General features: G+C 40.8%; 1 protein-coding gene across 2 annotated transcripts in view; it reads right to left on the bottom strand.

The window, feature by feature from the left end:
* HSD17B4 (hydroxysteroid 17-beta dehydrogenase 4) overlaps window positions 1–19,825 on the bottom strand; it is a 790,821-nt gene that overhangs the window by 495,964 nt on the left and 275,032 nt on the right. For both annotated transcript variants that reach the window (XM_053701594.1, XM_053701593.1), the window contains exon 13: window positions 4,658–4,761. In XM_053701594.1, coding sequence (XP_053557569.1) covers window positions 4,658–4,761 — 104 coding nt within the window. The remainder of the gene's footprint in view (window positions 1–4,657; window positions 4,762–19,825) is intronic.

The following is a 19,825-nucleotide window of genomic DNA, read 5'->3' as shown; positions in this document are numbered from 1 at the left end:
GAGGAGACAAATTTGCATAATCTCCATTCCACTGTCTGAGCATGCTCAGTTGTAGAGGTCTGAGACGAAAACGGAATGATGTCCATTGCCACTACCATCAATCCAATTACCCCCATGCACTGAGCCACTGATGGCCGAGGAGTGGACTGAAGGGTTCGGCATTGACTTCCGTCAAAAAGATTTTCATGGATACGGAATCTATTAGAGTTCCCAGGAAAGGAACCTTTGTCTGTGGAATTAGTGAACTCTTTTCTAGATTCACCTTCCACCCATGAGCCCTTAGAAAGGACAGAACCATGTTGGTATGGGACTTTGTCAGTTGAAAGGAGGACGCCTGGATTAGTATATCGTCTAGATAAGGCACCACTGCAATGCCCCGCGGTCTGAGAAACGCTAGCAAAGACCCTAGAACTTTTGTGAAGATCCTGGGTGCCGTGGCCAGCCCGAAGGAAAAAGCCACAAACTTAAAATGTTTGTCCAGGAAGGCAAACCTTAGAAACTGGTGATGATCTCTGTGGATAGGAATGTGAAGATATGCATCCTTTCAGTCCACGGTAGTCATATATTGACCCTCCTGGATCAATGGAAGAATTGTCCGAATCATTTCCATCTTGAAAGATGGGACTCTAAGAAACTTGTTTAGACTCTTGAGATCTAAAATGGGTCTGAACCTTCCCTCTTTTTTGGCAACCACGAAAAGATTCGAGTAAAACCCCTGTCCCTGTTTCTGTATTGGAAAGGGACAACTTACTCCCATAGAGAGGTCTTTTACACAACGTAAGAACGCCTCTCTTTTTATCTGGTCTACAGACAATTGTGAAAGAAGAAACCATCCCCTTGGAAGGGAATTTTTGATCTCCAGTTGGTACCCCTGGGACACGATTTCTAGTGTCCAGGGATCCTGAACATCTCTTATCCAAGCCTGGACAAAGAGAGAAAGTCTGCCCCCTACTAGTACCGATCCCGGACCGGGGGCCGTCCCTTCATGCTGTCTTGGGAGCAGCAGCGGGCTTCTTGGGTTGTTTATTCTTGGTCCAAGCCTGGCTGGGTCTCCAGACGGGCTTGGACTGTACGAAGTTCCCTTCCTGTTTAGCGGAAGAGGAAGAAGGGACACCCTTGAAATTTCGAAAGGAACAAAAATTACTCTGTCTCCTTTGTTTGGATGTCTTGTCCTGAGGGAGGAGATGACCCTTACCTCCCGTAATGTCAGAGATAATCTCTTTCAATTCAGGCCCACATAAAGTCTTTCCTTTGAAAGGGATAGCTAATAGCTTAGATTTAGAGGATACATCCGCAGACCAGGATTTCAACCATAAGGCTCTGCGTGCTACAATGGCCAAACCCGCATTCTTAGCCGCCAACTTGGCAATCTGAAAGGCGGCGTCCGTAACAAAGGAATTGGCTAGCTTAAGGGCCCTGATTCTATCCAATATTTCCTCTAAAGGAGTCTCAGTCTTAAGAGACTCTTCTAGGGCATCAAACCAAAGGCAGCCGCAGTTGTAACTGGTACGATGCAGGCCGTTGGTTGCAACAGAAACCCTTGATGAACAAACAGCTTCTTTAGAAGACCCTCCAACTTTTTATCCATTGGGTCCTTGAAAGCACAACTGTCCTCAATAGGAAAAGTCGTACGCTTAGCTAGAGTAGAAATAGCTCCCTTCACCTTAGGAATCGTTTGCCAAACATCCCTAACAGTGTCAGGTAAAGGATACATTTTCTTAAATATAGGGGAAGGAGAGAACGGTATACCTGGCCTTTCCCATTCCTTGTGAATAATTTTCGAAATTCTTTTAGGAATCGGAAAAACATCAGCGTAAGTAGGAACCTCCAAATATCTGTCCATCTTACCCGATTTCTCTGGAGGGACTACAATAGAGTCACAGTCATCCAGGGTTAACAAAACCTCCCGCAATAACAGGAGGTGTTCAAGCTTAAATCTGAAGGACATCACGTCCGAATCTGTCTTGGGTAATGCACTACCTGAGTCAGACAGTTCTCCTTCTGATAAAACCTCCCTACCACACCCCCCCCTTCAGAGTCCTGGGAGGGAAGATCGGAGATCGCCATCAAGGGATCAGAAGTTGTCTGGACTACCTGGGTCTCTATTCTACTACGTTTACCCTGTAGTACTGGCAACTTAGATAACACCTCTGTAAGGGTTGTGGACATAACTGTAGCCATATCTTGCAGAGTGAATGATGCAGACACCGATGAAGAACATGGCGTTGCCTGTGTGGGCGTTATGGGCTGAGACGCTTGGGATTGAGCTTTATCCTGAACCTCATCATTCTGAGTACAATAATTATTATCATCAGATAAGAAAATTTGTTCTTTACACTGTAATGCCCTAGTTATACATGAGGGACAAAGTGTAACAGGGGGTTCCACAATGGCATTTAAACACATAAGGCATGCACTGTGTTCATCCATCATAATAAATTAACAACAAGCAAATTTGATTCACTCACAGAAATTTGACTGTAAAATAAATATGTTGAGTACTGTGTCTTTAAGAACTCAATTTTTATTGAACAAAATGTTTTTTTTTTTAACAAAATCTGCTGAAAACTGTTTAACAAGAGAGAAGCTCTCTAAGTTCTCTTTCCCTCTTACACCGTTCTTATTCTCTGGCAAGAACCCACAAGTGTAAGTCACAGATAGCTTTTAAAAAATAAACTGCCTCGTCACCTCGCCGCAGCTCTGCTGCGGCTCCTATCTGTTCCTGAGACCGGAACGAAAATAACAAGTGCGCAATCAGCAGGTTTAGAGGCCGAAAAAACCAACTGTCTTCACAACATTAAGTGCGCTATGAAAGTGCGCAAGTCCTAAGCTCCGCCCCTCGTGGGCGTAAATCTAACACAGCAACATCCACCATTAACCGGAGGCCAGAAAAACATACGCACTCCGAAATTGCTTCAAAAGTATAAGCACTGCCTAATTGCTCTCTTGCGTCTGCCAGCCCCAGAAAGCAAAGCCACACACAACATCCCAGCACTTCAAGGCACATACTAAGAACCGCCTGAGTGTCTGGTAAAACAACACACACACAATAGCCCCCAGCTTCCAACTCCCAAATAAACATTGTCAGAGAGTCAGGTACTGTCATCTTAGGTTTTTGTATATACCAGTGCTTCTAGGTAGCAGTCACTAGAGTGTCTGGTTCTGTCACTAACCTTTACCTCAAGGCATAGTAAACATACAGTTCATCTGAGCTTTTGTTTCTGTCCCAGAATAAAAGAACTGCACTTACCTTCATGCTGAGTAACAGCATGACAACTTCACAGTGTCAAGAGGTCCACCTTTTTCCTCCTGAGGTCCTGTGAAACAGATAATTCTTATTTAAGAGTTTGCAAGACTATGTACAGCAAACGCAGCACAATCCTGGGAGGCACAGTGGAGACAAAAATCCACCAGTTCCCACAGTCTAAAAAGACTACTTGAAGCTGCTCTGTAATAAAATAGTACACGTTGGCACAATTTAAAAACAAAAAACTCTTGATTGAAGAATCTAAACTAAACACCTCTCTTTACCTCTTCCTATCACTAACGCAGGCAAAGAGAATGATTGGGGGGGAGGGAAGGGAGGGGCTATATATGCAGCTCTGCTGTGGAGCTCTTTGCCACTTCCTGCTGACCAGGAGGCGATATCCCACAAGAAAGGATGAAATCCGTGGACTCGTCATATCTTGTAAAAGAAAAAAAAAAAAGACAAATAAAATGCTTACCTTTTTTGTTTAAAAAAAACAAAAACACAAAAAACAAAAACACACAAAAAATAAAAACACAAAATGTGTAACATGAACTTATTATACAGAGAAAACCTTCCTGCTGTTAATGGGTTGATGCTGTTTTAGGAACTCTGTCCCATTGTCCCTTCCTTTGCTTTCCCTCACAAAGTAATACTGTAGACAATGCAAACCAAGCTACGGACCACCTGGCGATCCCACAGAATGACCTGACTGCCCATGTCTACATAATGCCTAAACTGGCCAAAAATGCCCCTGTATCCCTTAGACCACACCCATATGCTTCCAATCCTAGAGCAAAGAAATGAAAACCTAAGATAATAATAACAATTTTTTATGGGATCTGATTGAGGCATGTGAATGAGGGTGCATGGTGTATGCACAGCATATGTGTATACTGCAAAAACAGTAAAACTAAAAGTATATTGCAAAAAGGTTTCGATTCAATATTGAAATGCACTTATATATATTTTATTTTTGACCATTATGTCCATTTAATCAATAGCAATAATAACAGCATCAAGCCAACCAAACATAAGGCGAAACATCAGTTATATTAGCTGTGGCTTTCATGTTGCCCTTTTACAAACCTAACAAATGCACAGATGCACGTTATGTGGATTCTGTTATCTAATCAATATATTTTTTTAATTGTGTAAAAATATTTGTAAAGGCATAAATGCAGATCTATTTATAATGTATTTGAATGTATGCAGATGCAGCTATTTCTTATTACACCTCCCCCTGAAATTTTTTATGAAATAATTTGCATGGTATGGGAGGGAGAAAAGAAACCCTGCTGGTCAGGATATTATCAGCCCATATACAATTATCAGTTTGCGCTGTAAGGTTACTTGTAGAGAAGCACTAACTGTTAACCTACACTTGTATTCTTACAAGACATGACTTACAGGATCAATACTGGAAGATGATGTTCTCTGGCTTGTAGGATTCATGGAAATCCCCTTTCCAGAATCAATAGCAGACAGCGCTTCATACAGTGTGCTGGTAGATTCTGACAAAAAAAAATAAAAAAAATAGATAAGGCAAAGAAAATCTTCACTGAAATTACTATAGCAAAGCTATACTATATATAAGCTTTTTTGACAAATTGTACATAGATATAGATACACAACAATTAGACTCTGAATAGAAAATATTATAGTAAGTTTATCTGGTTTCCAATTGGGCACCTATGATTAAGCTGGTGATTTTTTTGTAAGAGATTCTACAATATAAACAACATCACATAATAACAGTGTGTATCCACAAATAATATATATTAATACAACCAAAACAGATAAGATATAGAACACTGTGCTCTAATGTCTAAATGATAAAGAATATTGTCCCAAAATGGATTAAAGGACACGCCCCTTTTTCGCTCCTCCGTGTTGGTGTGTTTGTTTCACTGCTTCAATGTTGGAATAAAGATCAGTTTTATTGGAGTTCCAAGTGTGCTGCCTCTTTGTTTCTTTTTCGCATCTTTGGATTGATTCATCCCGCTATGTGGCGTGCACCTCATAAACTTAGCTGACTTCAGAGGATATATTTCTTTCAATTTGTTTCCTTCACCGATCGAGTTCGTGGGTGTTCTAGAGGTGTGTTTTTTGGGGCCGTGCTGCCCCTCCTCCCAAAATGGATTGTAGTTCTGTATTAAGCAGCTCACCTCGAAGGAAAATGAAAAAGCTATAAATAGTAAAGTATTGCAAAAACTTATATGATGTGTCCCAGATGTCTGATGGATCATACTCACATGGAACAGAGCTACCTCTAATCTCTGTGTGTAAATTATATAAGGATACATCCTCTCTCTTGTAATAAGCAGGTCTGCTACCAAATCTTCAATTAAAATTCATATTTATTACATAAAAACATAATGATACAGGACAAACATATCAAACAGGAAAGGTAAGTTCGAACAGCTATACGGATAACAAAATGCCCCTGTACAATGAGCAGTTGCGCCAATGATGGAGCCACTTTGCTCAGATGTACTTGAAAGGTGGAACCTGCTCCTGGAATGAAATAGTTGAGTTCCAAATTGTAACCCTGGAATATTTTATCTACAACTCTTTTCTAGGACATCTCGTGTCCAGGCATGAGAAAAACTGAGGTAGAATGCCCCCCCACAGGATCCGATCCTGGCTCAGGGGCAAACCCCACCTGCAGAAAGAGAGTTAGCTGCAGGTTTCTTTAACTACTTCCCCCTGATCCAAGACTGACTGGGCATCCAATGAGACTTTAACTGCCCCTGCTTGGAACACAAAAGGGGAAAACTTCCTTAAGTTACGAAGGAAGTAACAGACATAAAAGAATGACCTACTAGCTTTTCTCTTAATGGAGTCCTCCAAATGGAATCAGACAAGACGTTGCACCCAACAGATGCCGCACTTGTCCCTAAAGGTATCCATCCTTAAAAAGAGCATCTATCCTCTATATAGATTGACTATCTCTTAACCAGAATAGCTATGGCCCCTACTGCTTTAAGCGCCTAGCATTTAAAGGAGACAGCTTATTACATACAGGAGATGGGGAAAAGGACTCCTTGACTTCTCCCACACCTGAAAAAAATCTCCTAGCACAGGAAAAATGTTCACAATGAATCTTAGTCCATATTAAACTTACTAGATTCTGAGGATTGACAACGATAGGGTAGCCGAGGACTATTCAGAAGCCAACCCCTCTTAAATAATACACAAAGGCGTTCAGGCTTGAATCTAAAGAGAACTACTTCAGCACCAGATGAAGGAATTATACTGTCTGAAACGCAGCTTTACCCCTCAGATGCTACTGACTATTTTAATCGGACTATATAGAAGCAATATGTATAGCAGCAAGCAGAGCAGAAACCTTACTATCTGATTCGATAAACTTCCTCTTGCGATTTCCCTTTAAGATAGGAAAACAGATAATGCCACAGATATCTGAAAATACCTGGACAGACAATTCTGCAAACAATTAACTCCTCCTGAGATTGAGAGGAACCACAGGGCACTGCATGTGACGCCATACAAAGACTTGGGACGTCAGGCGAGAAAGCTGTGACATAGTCTAAACAGCATCATCAAGGGAGACATGGGGCAAAAATCACCTTGGACACAAAATTGTTGCCAAGGTAGAGGGAAGAAAAAATTCCTTATTCGCTTCTGACTTTTGCTTATAGGAAAAAAACGGATCACAAAAACGATGCAAACATTATCTTGCAGAGACCGTTTAAAACTGGGATGATCTGAAGGGCTATTCACACACACACTGAATTATCTCAGAGCTAGATTACTTCCCCCTGCATAGACAAAGCCGGAAAACGGAACGGAGAAAATACGGCGTTCAAACACCTCTAAAATGGAGATGCGCTGAAATGGAGAAAAGAGGCGTGGCCAAAAGTTGGCACGGACAAAAACTGAAATCCGTCGACTAAATCCCTCTATAAGAGGTATTCTGTAAACTAGAACTGCTCCTAAAACAAAACATAGGTACTCTTGTCCAGCTCCTCAATGTTTCAGCGGAAAGAGAACGCCATCCAAGCAGCATCTGATCGGATTCCCCAAACAGCGGAAGTGAACCCGCTGCATCAGAAGGTAGTCCAAGTACTTCCTGTACCCACAGAGTGCCGTAGCGGTGGTGGCGGAATCAAGCCACTGAGAGAGTCAATACTGAGAACAAAGTGCAGGCACTCCAGGGGGTAATACCAGAAAAGGACTTATTAGGTAGACAAAAAATAAATATAAAACAGCAGATGCTGAGCACTATCACAAGCCAGAAAAAGAGGCAGACAGACTACAGGCACGGAGTCTGACGCGTTTTGCGCCCTCTAGTGGCGCTTATTCAGACACGTCTATGAATAAGCGCCAGAAAAGGATTTTTTGTCTACCTAATAAATCCTTTTCTGGTATTACCCCTTGGAGTGCCTGCACTTTGTCCTCAATGTTTCAGCACCTGGTATACCCAGGCGGTCTGTACCAATCACGGAGCCCCCAGGAAAAAGCACTGCAGATACAGCAGAATGTAAGACACTATGTATACGCTAAAAAAGGGAAGCAGGAGCCTTAGCTCTTAACAGTCCCTCACAATGAGTAAGGAACCTTACAATATAAAGAAATATATACAGCAATAAAAATAATAACCCAACTGGTAGTTAACTGCTTCCTAGTTGTGAAGAGAGTTAACAGTCTCCATCACATGCATAATGTGCCTGCCACTGCCGAAATCAACCAAAAGGATATGTCCCATATAAAAGCAGAGGGTCTTAACCCTTTTAGTGCCAGCCTTCTAGCCCAAGAAGAACAAAAGGCACTTACCTGCATTCTAGCCGTCTGGCAGTCAGACGACTCGCAAAGTTTTAGAGGATGCCGCTCCTTACAGAGACCTGTATAAAAAGAAAGACTGAGTAAGCTTACTCAGGCTTTCTATACCAGGGCAGCAACATGTTAGGAAAACGCAGGAAAGCCCACTTTACAAGTTCCTAACTGCTTTAAAGCCCTGCTGAAGAGACTAACGTGAAGTACAGCTAGACCTAAATTGTGATGGAAGGCCAGAGCAATCTTGCCCAGACTTTAAAATAAAAAAAATCTTGATAGAAGAATCTTAATCAGGACACCTCATTACTTCACCTCTTCCTAGTACTAGAGGCAAAGAGAATGACTGGGGGTTGTGGGAAGGGAAGTGATAATTTACAGCTCTGCTGTGGTGCTCTTTGTCTCCTCCTGCTGGCCCGGAGTGATATTCCCAACAGTAATTAATGATGATCCATGGACTCACTGTGTCATTAGAAAGAAATAACATGTTCAGATTCTAAAAGACCATTTTTTTTTTATTGGAAAAAAGGTTAAACAAAAACGGTTATAGAAAATGTACTATAAATTGCTAATCTGAAATGTTTATCAAGTCATGACCGAAAATGCTGATATTTACTATGTACACTATATAAAAAAAATACATTTAAAAAAAAAAAAAAACATAATTTATGTAAGAACTTACCTGATAAATTCATTTCTTTCATATTAACAAGAGTCCATGAGCTAGTGACGTATGGGATATACATTCCTACCAGGAGGGGCAAAGTTTCCCAAACCTTAAAATGCCTATAAATACACCCCTCACCACACCCACAAATCAGTTTAACGAATAGCCAAGAAGTGGGGTGATAAGAAAAAAAGTGCGAAGCATATAAAATAAGGAATTGGAATAATTGTGCTTTATACAAAAAAATCATAACCACCACAAAAAAGGGTGGGCCTCATGGACTCTTGTTAATATGAAAGAAATGAATTTATCAGGTAAGTTCTTACATAAATTATGTTTTCTTTCATGTAATTAACAAGAGTCCATGAGCTAGTGACGTATGGGATAATGACTACCCAAGATGTGGATCTTTCCACACAAGAGTCACTAGAGAGGGAGGGATAAAATAAAGACAGCCAATTCCTGCTGAAAATAATCCACACCCAAAATAAAGTTTAACAAAAAACATAAGCAGAAGATTCAAACTGAAACCGCTGCCTGAAGAACTTTTCTACCAAAAACTGCTCCAGAAGAAGAAAATACATCAAAATGGTAGAATTTAGTAAAAGTATGCAAAGAGGACCAAGTTGCTGCTTTGCAGATCTGGTCAACCGAAGCTTCATTCCTAAACGCCCAGGAAGTAGATACTGACCTAGTAGAATGAGCTGTAATTCTCTGAGGCGGAATTTTACCCGACTCAACATAGGCAAGATGAATTAAAGATTTCAACCAAGATGCCAAAGAAATGGCAGAAGCTTTCTGGCCTTTCCTAGAACCGGAAAAGATAACAAATAGACTAGAAGTCTTACGGAAAGATTTCGTAGCTTCAACATAATATTTCAAAGCTCTAACAACATCCAAAGAATGCAACAATTTCTCCTTAGAATTCTTAGGATTAGGACATAATGAAGGAACCACAATTTCTCTACTAATGTTGTTGGAATTCACAACTTTAGGTAAAAATTCAAAAGAAGTTCGCAACACCGCCTTATCCTGATGAAAAATCAGAAAAGGAGACTCACAAGAAAGAGCAGATAATTCAGAAACTCTTCTAGCAGAAGAGATGGCCAAAAGGAACAAAACTTTCCAAGAAAGTAATTTAATGTCCAATGAATGCATAGGTTCAAACGGAGGAGCTTGAAGAGCTCCCAGAACCAAATTCAAACTCCAAGGAGGAGAAATTGACTTAATGACAGGTTTTATACGAACCAAAGCTTGTACAAAACAATGAATATCAGGAAGAATAGCAATCTTTCTGTGAAAAAGAACAGAAAGAGCGGAGATTTGTCCTTTCAAAGAACTTGCGGACAAACCCTTGTCTAAACCATCCTGAAGAAACTGTAAAATTCTCGGTATTCTAAAAGAATGCCAAGAAAAATGATGAGAAAGACACCAAGAAATATAAGTCTTCCAGACTCTATAATATATCTCTCGAGATACAGATTTACGAGCCTGTAACATAGTATTAATCACGGAGTCAGAGAAACCTCTTTGACCAAGAATCAAGCGTTCAATCTCCATACCTTTAAATTTAAGGATTTCAGATCCGGATGGAAAAAAGGACCTTGTGACAGAAGGTCTGGTCTTAACGGAAGAGTCCATGGTTGGCAAGATGCCATCCGGACAAGATCCGCATACCAAAACCTGTGAGGCCATGCCGGAGCTATTAGCAGAACAAACGAGCATTCCCTCAGAATCTTGGAGATTACTCTTGGAAGAAGAACTAGAGGCGGAAAGATATAGGCAGGATGATACTTCCAAGGAAGTGATAATGCATCCACTGCCTCCGCCTGAGGATCCCGGGATCTGGACAGATACCTGGGAAGTTTCTTGTTTAGATGAGAGGCCATCAGATCTATCTCTGGGAGCCCCCACATTTGAACAATCTGAAGAAATACCTCTGGGTGAAGAGACCATTCGCCCGGATGCAACGTTTGGCGACTGAGATAATCCGCTTCCCAATTGTCTACACCTGGGATATGAACCGCAGAGATTAGACAGGAGCTGGATTCCGCCCAAACCAAAATTCGAGATACTTCTTTCATAGCCAGAGGACTGTGAGTCCCTCCTTGATGATTGATGTATGCCACAGTTGTGACATTGTCTGTCTGAAAACAAATGAACGATTCTCTCTTCAGAAGAGGCCAAAACTGAAGAGCTCTGAAAACTGCACGGAGTTCCAAGATATTGATCGGTAATCTCACCTCCTGAGATTCCCAAACTCCTTGTGCCGTCAGAGATCCCCACACAGCTCCCCAACCTGTGAGACTTGCATCTGTTGAAATTACAGTCCAGGTCGGAAGAACAAAAGAAGCCCCCTGAATTAAACGAAGGTGATCTGTCCACCACGTTAGAGAGTGTCGAACAATCGGTTTTAAAGATATTAATTGATATATCTTCGTGTAATCCCTGCACCATTGGTTCAGCATACAGAGCTGAAGAGGTCGCATGTGAAAACGAGCAAAGGGGATCGCGTCCGATGCAGCAGTCATAAGACCTAGAATTTCCATGCATAAGGCTACCGAAGGGAATGATTGAGACTGAAGGTTTCGACAAGCTGTAATCAATTTTAGACGTCTCTTGTCTGTTAAAGACAGAGTCATGGACACTGAATCTATCTGGAAACCCAGAAAGGTTACCCTTGTTTGAGGAATCAAAGAACTTTTTGGTAAATTGATCCTCCAACCATGATCTTGAAGAAACAACACAAGTCGATTCGTATGAGACTCTGCTAAATGTAAAGACTGAGCAAGTACCAAGATATCGTCCAAATAAGGAAATACCACAATACCCTGTTCTCTGATTACAGACAGAAGGGCACCGAGAATCTTTGTGAAAATTCTTGGAGCTGTAGCAAGGCCAAACGGTAGAGCCACAAATTGGTAATGCTTGTCTAGAAAAGAGAATCTCAGGAACTGATAATGATCTGGATGAATCGGAATATGCAGATATGCATCCTGTAAATCTATTGTGGACATATAATTCCCTTGCTGAACAAAAGGCAATATAGTCCTTACAGTTACCATCTTGAACGTTGGTATCCTTACATAACGATTCAATAATTTTAGATCCAGAACTGGTCTGAAGGAATTCTCCTTCTTTGGTACAATGAAGAGATTTGAATAAAACCCCATCCCCTGTTCCGGAACTGGAACTGGCATAATTACTCCAGCCAACTCTAGATCTGAAACACAATTCAGAAATGCTTGAGCTTTCACTGGATTTACTGGGACACGGGAAAGAAAAAATCTCTTTGCAGGAGGTCTCAACTTGAAACCAATTCTGTACCCTTCTGAAACAATGTTCTGAATCCAAAGATTGTGAACAGAATTGATCCAAATTTCTTTGAAAAAACGTAACCTGCCCCCTACCAGCTGAACTGGAATGAGGGCCGTACCTTCATGTGAACTTAGAAGCAGGCTTTGCCTTTCTAGCAGGCTTGGATTTATTCCAGACTGGAGATGGTTTCCAAACTGAAACTGCTCCTGAGGACGAAGGATCAGGCTTTTGTTCTTTGTTGAAACGAAAGGAACGAAAATGATTGTTAGCCCTGTTTTTACCTTTAGACTTTTTATCCTGTGGTAAAAAAGTTCCTTTCCCACCAGTAACAGTTGAAATAATAGAATCCAACTGAGAACCAAATAATTTGTTTCCCTGGAAAGAAATGGAAAGTAGAGTTGATTTAGAAGCCATATCAGCATTCCAGGTCTTAAGCCATAAAGCTCTTCTGGCTAAGATAGCCAGAGACATAAACCTAACATCAACTCTAATAATATCAAAAATGGCATCACAGATGAAATTATTAGCATGCTGGAGAAGAATAATAATATCATGAGAATCACGATTTGTTACTTGTTGCGCTAGAGTTTCCAACCAAAAAGTTGAAGCTGCAGCAACATCAGCCAATGATATAGCAGGTCTAAGAAGATTACCTGAACATAGATAAGCTTTTCTTAGAAAAGATTCAATTTTTCTATCTAAAGGATCCTTAAACGAGGTACCATCTGACGTAGGAATGGTAGTACGTTTAGCAAGGGTAGAAATAGCCCCATCAACTTTAGGGATTTTGTCCCAAAATTCTAACCTGTCAGGCGGAACAGGATATAATTGCTTAAAACGTTTAGAAGGAGTAAATGAATTACCCAATTTATCCCATTCCTTGGAAATTACAGCAGAAATAGCATTAGGAACAGGAAAGACTTCTGGAATAACCGCAGGAGCTTTAAAAACCTTATCCAAACGTATAGAATTAGTATCAAGAGGACTAGAATCCTCTATTTCTAAAGCAATTAGTACTTCTTTAAGTAAAGAGCGAATAAATTCCATCTTAAATAAATATGAAGATTTATCAGCATCAATCTCTGAGACAGAATCCTCTGAACCAGAAGAGTCCAAAGAATCAGAATGATGGTGTTCATTTAAAAATTCATCTGTAGAGAGAGAAGATTTAAAAGACTTTTTACGTTTACTAGAAGGAGAAATAACAGACAAAGCCTTCTTTATGGATTCAGAAACAAAATCTCTTATGTTATCAGGAACATTCTGCACCTTAGATGTTGAGGGAACTGCAACAGGCAATGGTACATCACTAAAGGAAATATTATCTGCTTTAACAAGTTTGTCATGACAATTATTACAAACAACAGCTGGAGGAATAGCTACCAAAAGTTTACAGCAGATACACTTAGCTTTGGTAGATCCAGCAGGCAGTGGTTTTCCTGTAGTATCTTCTGGCTCAGATGCAACGTGAGACATCTTGCAATATGTAAGAGAAAAAACAACATATAAAGCAAAATAGATCAAATTCCTTATAAGACAGTTTCAGGAATGGGAAAAAATGCCAAACATCAAGCTTCTAGCAACCAGAAGCAAATGAAAAATGAGACTGAAATAATGTGGAGACAAAAGCGACGCCCATATTTTTTAGCGCCAAATAAGACGCCCACATTATTTGGCGCCTAAATGCTTTTGGCGCCAAAAATGACGCCACATCCGGAACGCCGACATTTTTGGCGCAAAATAACGTCAAAAAATGACGCAACTTCCGGCGACACGTATGACGCCGGAAACGGAAAAGAATTTTTGCGCCAAAAAAGTCCGCGCCAAGAATGACGCAATAAAATGAAGCATTTACAGCCCCCGCGAGCCTAACAGCCCACAGGGAAAAAAGTCAAATTTTTGAGGTAAGAAAAAATATGATAATTCAATGCATAATCCCAAATATGAAACTGACTGTCTGGAAATAAGGAAAGTTGAACATTCTGAGTCAAGGCAAATAAATGTTTGAATACATATATTTAGAACTTTATAAATAAAGTGCCCAACCATAGCTTAGAGTGTCACAGAAAATAAGACTTACTTACCCCAGGACACTCATCTACATGTTTGTAGAAAGCCAAACCAGTACTGAAACGAGAATCAGTAGAGGAAATGGTAAATATAAGGAGTATATCGTCGATCTGAAAAGGGAGGTAAGAGATGAATCTCTACGACCGATAACAGAGAACCTTATGAAATAGACCCCGTAGAAGGAGATCACTGCATTCAATAGGCAATACTCTCTTCACATCCCTCTGACATTCACTGCACGCTGAGAGGAAAACCGGGCTCCAACTTGCTGCGGAGCGCATATCAACGTAGAATCTAGCACAAACTTACTTCACCACCTCCCTTGGAGGCAAAGTTTGTAAAACTGATTTGTGGGTGTGGTGAGGGGTGTATTTATAGGCATTTTAAGGTTTGGGAAACTTTGCCCCTCCTGGTAGGAATGTATATCCCATACGTCACTAGCTCATGGACTCTTGTTAATTACATGAAAGAAAACACAAAACATTTTTGCTTTGCAATCCAAATAGTGGATTTTGCCATTTAAAGCACTTGGTCAAAACAACTTTAATAATGGCAGGTAAAATTACAACAGCAACAACTCTACAGTTATATAGTGTAGTGTAATGGCCTAAACATCTGAACAGTTCTGCAATATCAGCTATTGTCACATTCCAGGTAACATCTGTTTCAAACACATCAAACCTGAAGCTACAGACATTTTTTATAGAGAATTCATTGAAAGATAAGAGCAGTTTGCCAATTTAGTTTGTCACTGCTCTTTGGTGTTCAGAAATCAATATGTTCTCCTTATTTCAGGAGAGGATTATCAATCTCCAAAGCATTACTGAACTCCCCTATTGTTAATCCACTACACTTCATGCTTTTTATAAAACGTAAGGATCACTCCACAACTAGTAATTAACTTTCCATTTGCGAAAAATGATTTCTTTCACACATGTAGAACATACTAAACTAAATCAAGGAAGGAGGCCAAATTCATAATATTTTACATTACAGTATCTACAAGCTGACTTGTTTGGAAGATAGAGGCTCGAGTCAAAATTAAGTCTATGGGACTAAAGATCTAAAGCGCTCCACTCTGGCGAGATTATCGGAGAAGTCTTGTCAGCATTGCAAGGTCCTTCAAAACAGTTATAAAGGCAAATGTAAGCTTGAGTGCGGCTTATCTCATTATGGAGGGTTCTAGATGTGAAAGAGCGACACCTACATTAAAGTATAATGCTAGAAAAAAAACTCTCAAATATTGTGAGTGAATTCTATCCATGCAGGTAAGCTTTTGTCCATTGGGCTCATATCTCTTGTCTTAAGTTTTACACTAGGGGTTTTCAAACCTATCCTCAGGCCTCACTAACAGGTCAGATTTTCAGAATTACCTTGGGTGAGAGCAGGTTGATAACCATTTTTACTAATCACCTGATTATTTCACCTGTGCTCAAGGTCAGATATTATGAAAATCTGGCCTGTGTGGGAGGCCTGAGGACATGTTTGAAAATCCTGGTTTAGACCATAGTGAATTTGTGTAAATCAACTTCTTTGAAAACGTTTTAGATGTAGGTAACAAAAATCGTCTTTTGCTGCATATTCCCACCCTCTTTCTGGGCTATTTTGAAATCCCCCATGATTTCAATTTGGATAACAGACACACAAACTAAATAGTTTAGCCAGAAATATGAAGAAACTGACATATCTTAAACATTAAACTGCTGGGCGCAACTGAAGTAGCAGGGCTACTACTCATCATGCAATTGTTTTTCTCCTACTTTTCAGCCAATAGCAAGAACCTTTTTAAAATGTAAATTCTAATTATCCTTTTCTATTGGATGATTAGAATTTAAATTTAAAAAAGTTCTTGATATTGGCCGATTCAAATCAGCCAATAGGGTTCGACTGATTTGAAACCATCCAATTAATTAATTAGGGTACGAATTAAGTGGTACCCCTATATATTGGAGTTCAGCGCTTCAGCGACTTCAGTGTGCAGCGGAGATCCCATGAAGAGCAAGGCTCCCCGAAGAGCACTGGTTTGGCACTGAGTTCCAGGAGCCCGAATAGGCCAAGAAGGTTTTTCCGGTCCTCCACATCTCTGTGACACATATAAACACTGATGATAACTTTGGCGACATAGCTTCATAGTTACAATAAGGAGGTTTATTACTTATAGTATAGTTTATTATAGTCAGTTATTTTTGACAGTAGGCAATTAGATGGGGCGTTACAGGGGAGTGTTGTTTAGACATTACGTCAGAGTAGGCGGTATTAGGGACTTAGCTGGGCGTTCCAGGAGGTGTATAGGTTAGGCGTGACATAGGTGTGGCATTCAGGGGGAGTTAGTTTGGTGGTGCAGGGGGAGTGTAGATTAGTCTTGACGTAGGTGTAGGCGGTCGATGGGAGGTAGCAAGGCGGAGCAGGGAAGTGTAGCTTAGGTGTGACATAGTTATAAGCATTCAGGAGGAGATAGTGAGGGGTGCTAATGGGAGTACCCTGCACTTTGCTTTGGATACAACAACACAATATCGATATGTTCAAAGCAGCAAAGTGCGGGTTGCGAGTAGGGTAGCTGACATGTTTGTCTCGCCAGCTATCAGCTGCCGACACAACATCGCCTGAGGTAGTTAAAGTAGGTGCTGTGAAACTTAGGTCCCCACGGCAGAATTTGAAGTGTGCCTCCACTGAAACTAATTTTAGTTTCAGTGAGCGAATGGTTTGCGCCATGTAAATACACTTCAAATAGGGCCCCCGTCCTCAGTAAAATGCCAACAAGCTATGTCAACGATGTGGGCGGTGACATAATGCTCCCATTGATTTCTATGAGAGAGACATTAATCTTTTGAATATCGGGGCCTTAATGTCACTGTTATATATCCCCCCAACTAGGTTTTTTGATCAATTCACAGAGACTGCAATCATTAAGGTTATTTATGACCTAACCAAAGCAAAGTCTAAAGGCCACTTTCTATGTTAATCCTTCTCAATCTGTCCACAGCCTTTGATACTTTTAACCACCCTCTTTTGCTCCGAAACTTTCAATCCTCTGGCATTCACGACACAGGCCTTTTTGTGAATCTCCTATCTAAATTTCCGTTCCTTATTGTGCCTGTGTTCACGAATGTTGACACACCAACTTTCTACAGCTGTTTATAACAACATCATTACCCCAACCCCTCATGCCCAATGCCTTGGGGGTCACACTTGACCAAGATCTTTCAATCACTCCTCACATCCAGTATTTGACCAATTCCTGCTGTACCCACCTTAGAAACATCTCCAAAGTTTGCAACTTCATCACACAATACAAAATTACGTTTTTAATCCCCATTTTCATCATTTCCAGGCTCAACTGTTGCATCTCCATCCACTCTGGTCTCCCTAGACGCCATCCATCTCCTTTTCAATTCATAATGAATGCCTCTAACAGGTTGGTAATCATTACACATTACTCCTCATCTGCTGCACCTCTCTGACAATCCTCTAGCCTCCAGAATATAACACAAAATCCTGACCATAATATTTAATATAACACTGCCCCCTATACCTCTAAACTTGTCTCCAGATACTCTCCCTCCCACCCTCCACTCTGCACATGACCAACTTCATCTCCTCTGCCCCATTTATAAAAGCATTGCCAGATCCACAAGAAATGTAACTTTTCTGTCTCAGCAGTCTCGCAATTTGCGCACTCGGCAATATTATATTAAAAAAAAAATTGCTTGACCCAGTGAGGGGCAATGTGTCTTCCATAGAAACAGGAATAGCTGCCTGTTCAACAATCCGCTCAAGTCGTCAGTGAATTTGGATCTCAGCAGTATGAAGGGGCATGTTTTCAAAGCATGTTTACACAACTTATACTGTGCTTTCACTAAAAATAAAAATGGCTTCTGCTTAGTAACATTTCAAATAATACCTATGCAAACTAGGTTTCACTGTATATTCAGTAGATTTCATACAATTGCTAATCTTGCCACTAAAAGGGTGGAAACAGGTGTGAAAAGGTGCACATAAGCTGGAGGATATTCATTTTAACCCCTTAACGACCGAGGACGTGCAGGGTACGTCCTCAAAAAAAAGGCAGTTATCGCCTGAGAACGTACCCTGCACGTCCTCGGTGTGGAAAGCAGCTGGAAGCGATCCTGTTTGCTTCCAGCTGCTTTCCGGTTATTGCAGTGATGCCTCGATATGGAGGCATCCTGCAATAACCTTTTGAAGCCATCCGATGCAGAGAGAGCCACTCTGTGGCCCTCTCTGCACCGGAGATCGGTGGCTTCCTTCGTTGGTGGGTGGGAGCATTACTGGGAGGCGGGTGGCGGCCATCGATGGCCCTGGAGATGTGGAGGGGGCGGGATCGTGGGCGGGGATGCCCGGGGGCGCGCACGGACGCGCGCGCGTGCACGGGAGGGCGGGGGCGGGCGCGTGCACGGGGAGGGAGCGGGTGGGAACCGCTACACTACAGAAAAAGGTGCAATCAGTTTAAAATAAGTGAAAAAAAAAACGATCAATGAGGTGGTTGGGGTTTGTGGTGGTGGGGGGGGTTTGGGGAAGCTACACTACAGAAAAAAAAAAACTAAGAAAAAAAAGCACTTTTTTGTGTAAGCTGGGTACTGGCAGACAGCTGCCAGTACCCAAGATGGCCCCAATAAGGCAGATAGGGAAGGTTACAGAGCTGTTTTGGGGGGGATCAGGGAGGTTGGAGGCTAAGGGGGGTCCTATACAGCAGAATAATTATTTTTTTATTTTTTTTTAAACCTAAACCCCCCAAAAAGCTTTTATTTTAGTACTGGCAGACTTTCTGCCAGTACTTAAGATGGCGGGGACAATTGTGGGGTGGGGGAGGGAAGGGAGCTGTTTGGGAGGGATCAGGGGGTCTGATGTGTCAGGTGGGAGGCTGATCTCTACACTAAAGCTAAAATTAACCCTGCAAGCTCCCTACAAACTTCCTAATTAACCCCTTCACTGCTAGCCATAATACACGTGTGATGCGCAGCAGCATTTTGCGGCCTTCTAATTACCAAAAAGCAATGCCAAAGCCATATATGTCTGCTATTTCTGAACAAAGGGGATCCCAGAGAAGCATTTACAACCATTTGTGCCATAATTGCACAAGCTGTTTGTAAATAATTTCAGTGAGAAACCGAAAGTTTGTGAAAAAATTTGTGAAAAAGTGAACGATATTTTGTATTTGATCGCATTTGGCGGTGAAATGGTGGCATGAAATATACCAAAATTGGCCTAGATTAATACTTTGGGATGTCTTCTAAAAAAAAATATATACATGTCAATTGATATTCAGGGATTCCTGAAAGATATTAGTGTTCCAATGTAACTAGCGCTAATTTTGAAAAAAAGTAGTTTGGAAATAGCAAAATGCTACTTGTATTTATGGCCCTATAGCTTTCAAAAAAAGCAAAGAACATGTAAATATTAGGTATTTCTAAACTCAGGACAAAATTTAGAAACTATTTAGCATGTTTTTTTTTTGGTGGCTGTAGATGTGTAACAGATTTTGGGGGTCAAAGTTAAAAAAAGTGTGTTTTTTTCCATTTTTTCCTCATATTTTATAATTTTTTTTATAGTAAATTATAAGATATGATGAAAATAATGGTATTTTTAGAAAGTTAATTTAATGGCGAGAAAAAACGGTATATAATATGTGTGGGTACAGTAAATGAGTAAGAGGGAAATTACAGCTAAACACAAACACCGCAAAAATGTAAAAATAGCCTTGGTCCCAA

Source organism: Bombina bombina, chromosome 2 (genome assembly GCF_027579735.1).
Source record: "Bombina bombina isolate aBomBom1 chromosome 2, aBomBom1.pri, whole genome shotgun sequence".
In the NCBI taxonomy this organism is placed as follows: Eukaryota; Metazoa; Chordata; class Amphibia; order Anura; family Bombinatoridae; genus Bombina; species Bombina bombina.
Note: the sequence above shows the minus strand (reverse complement) of the source record. Positions and strands in the feature narration are given on the sequence as shown.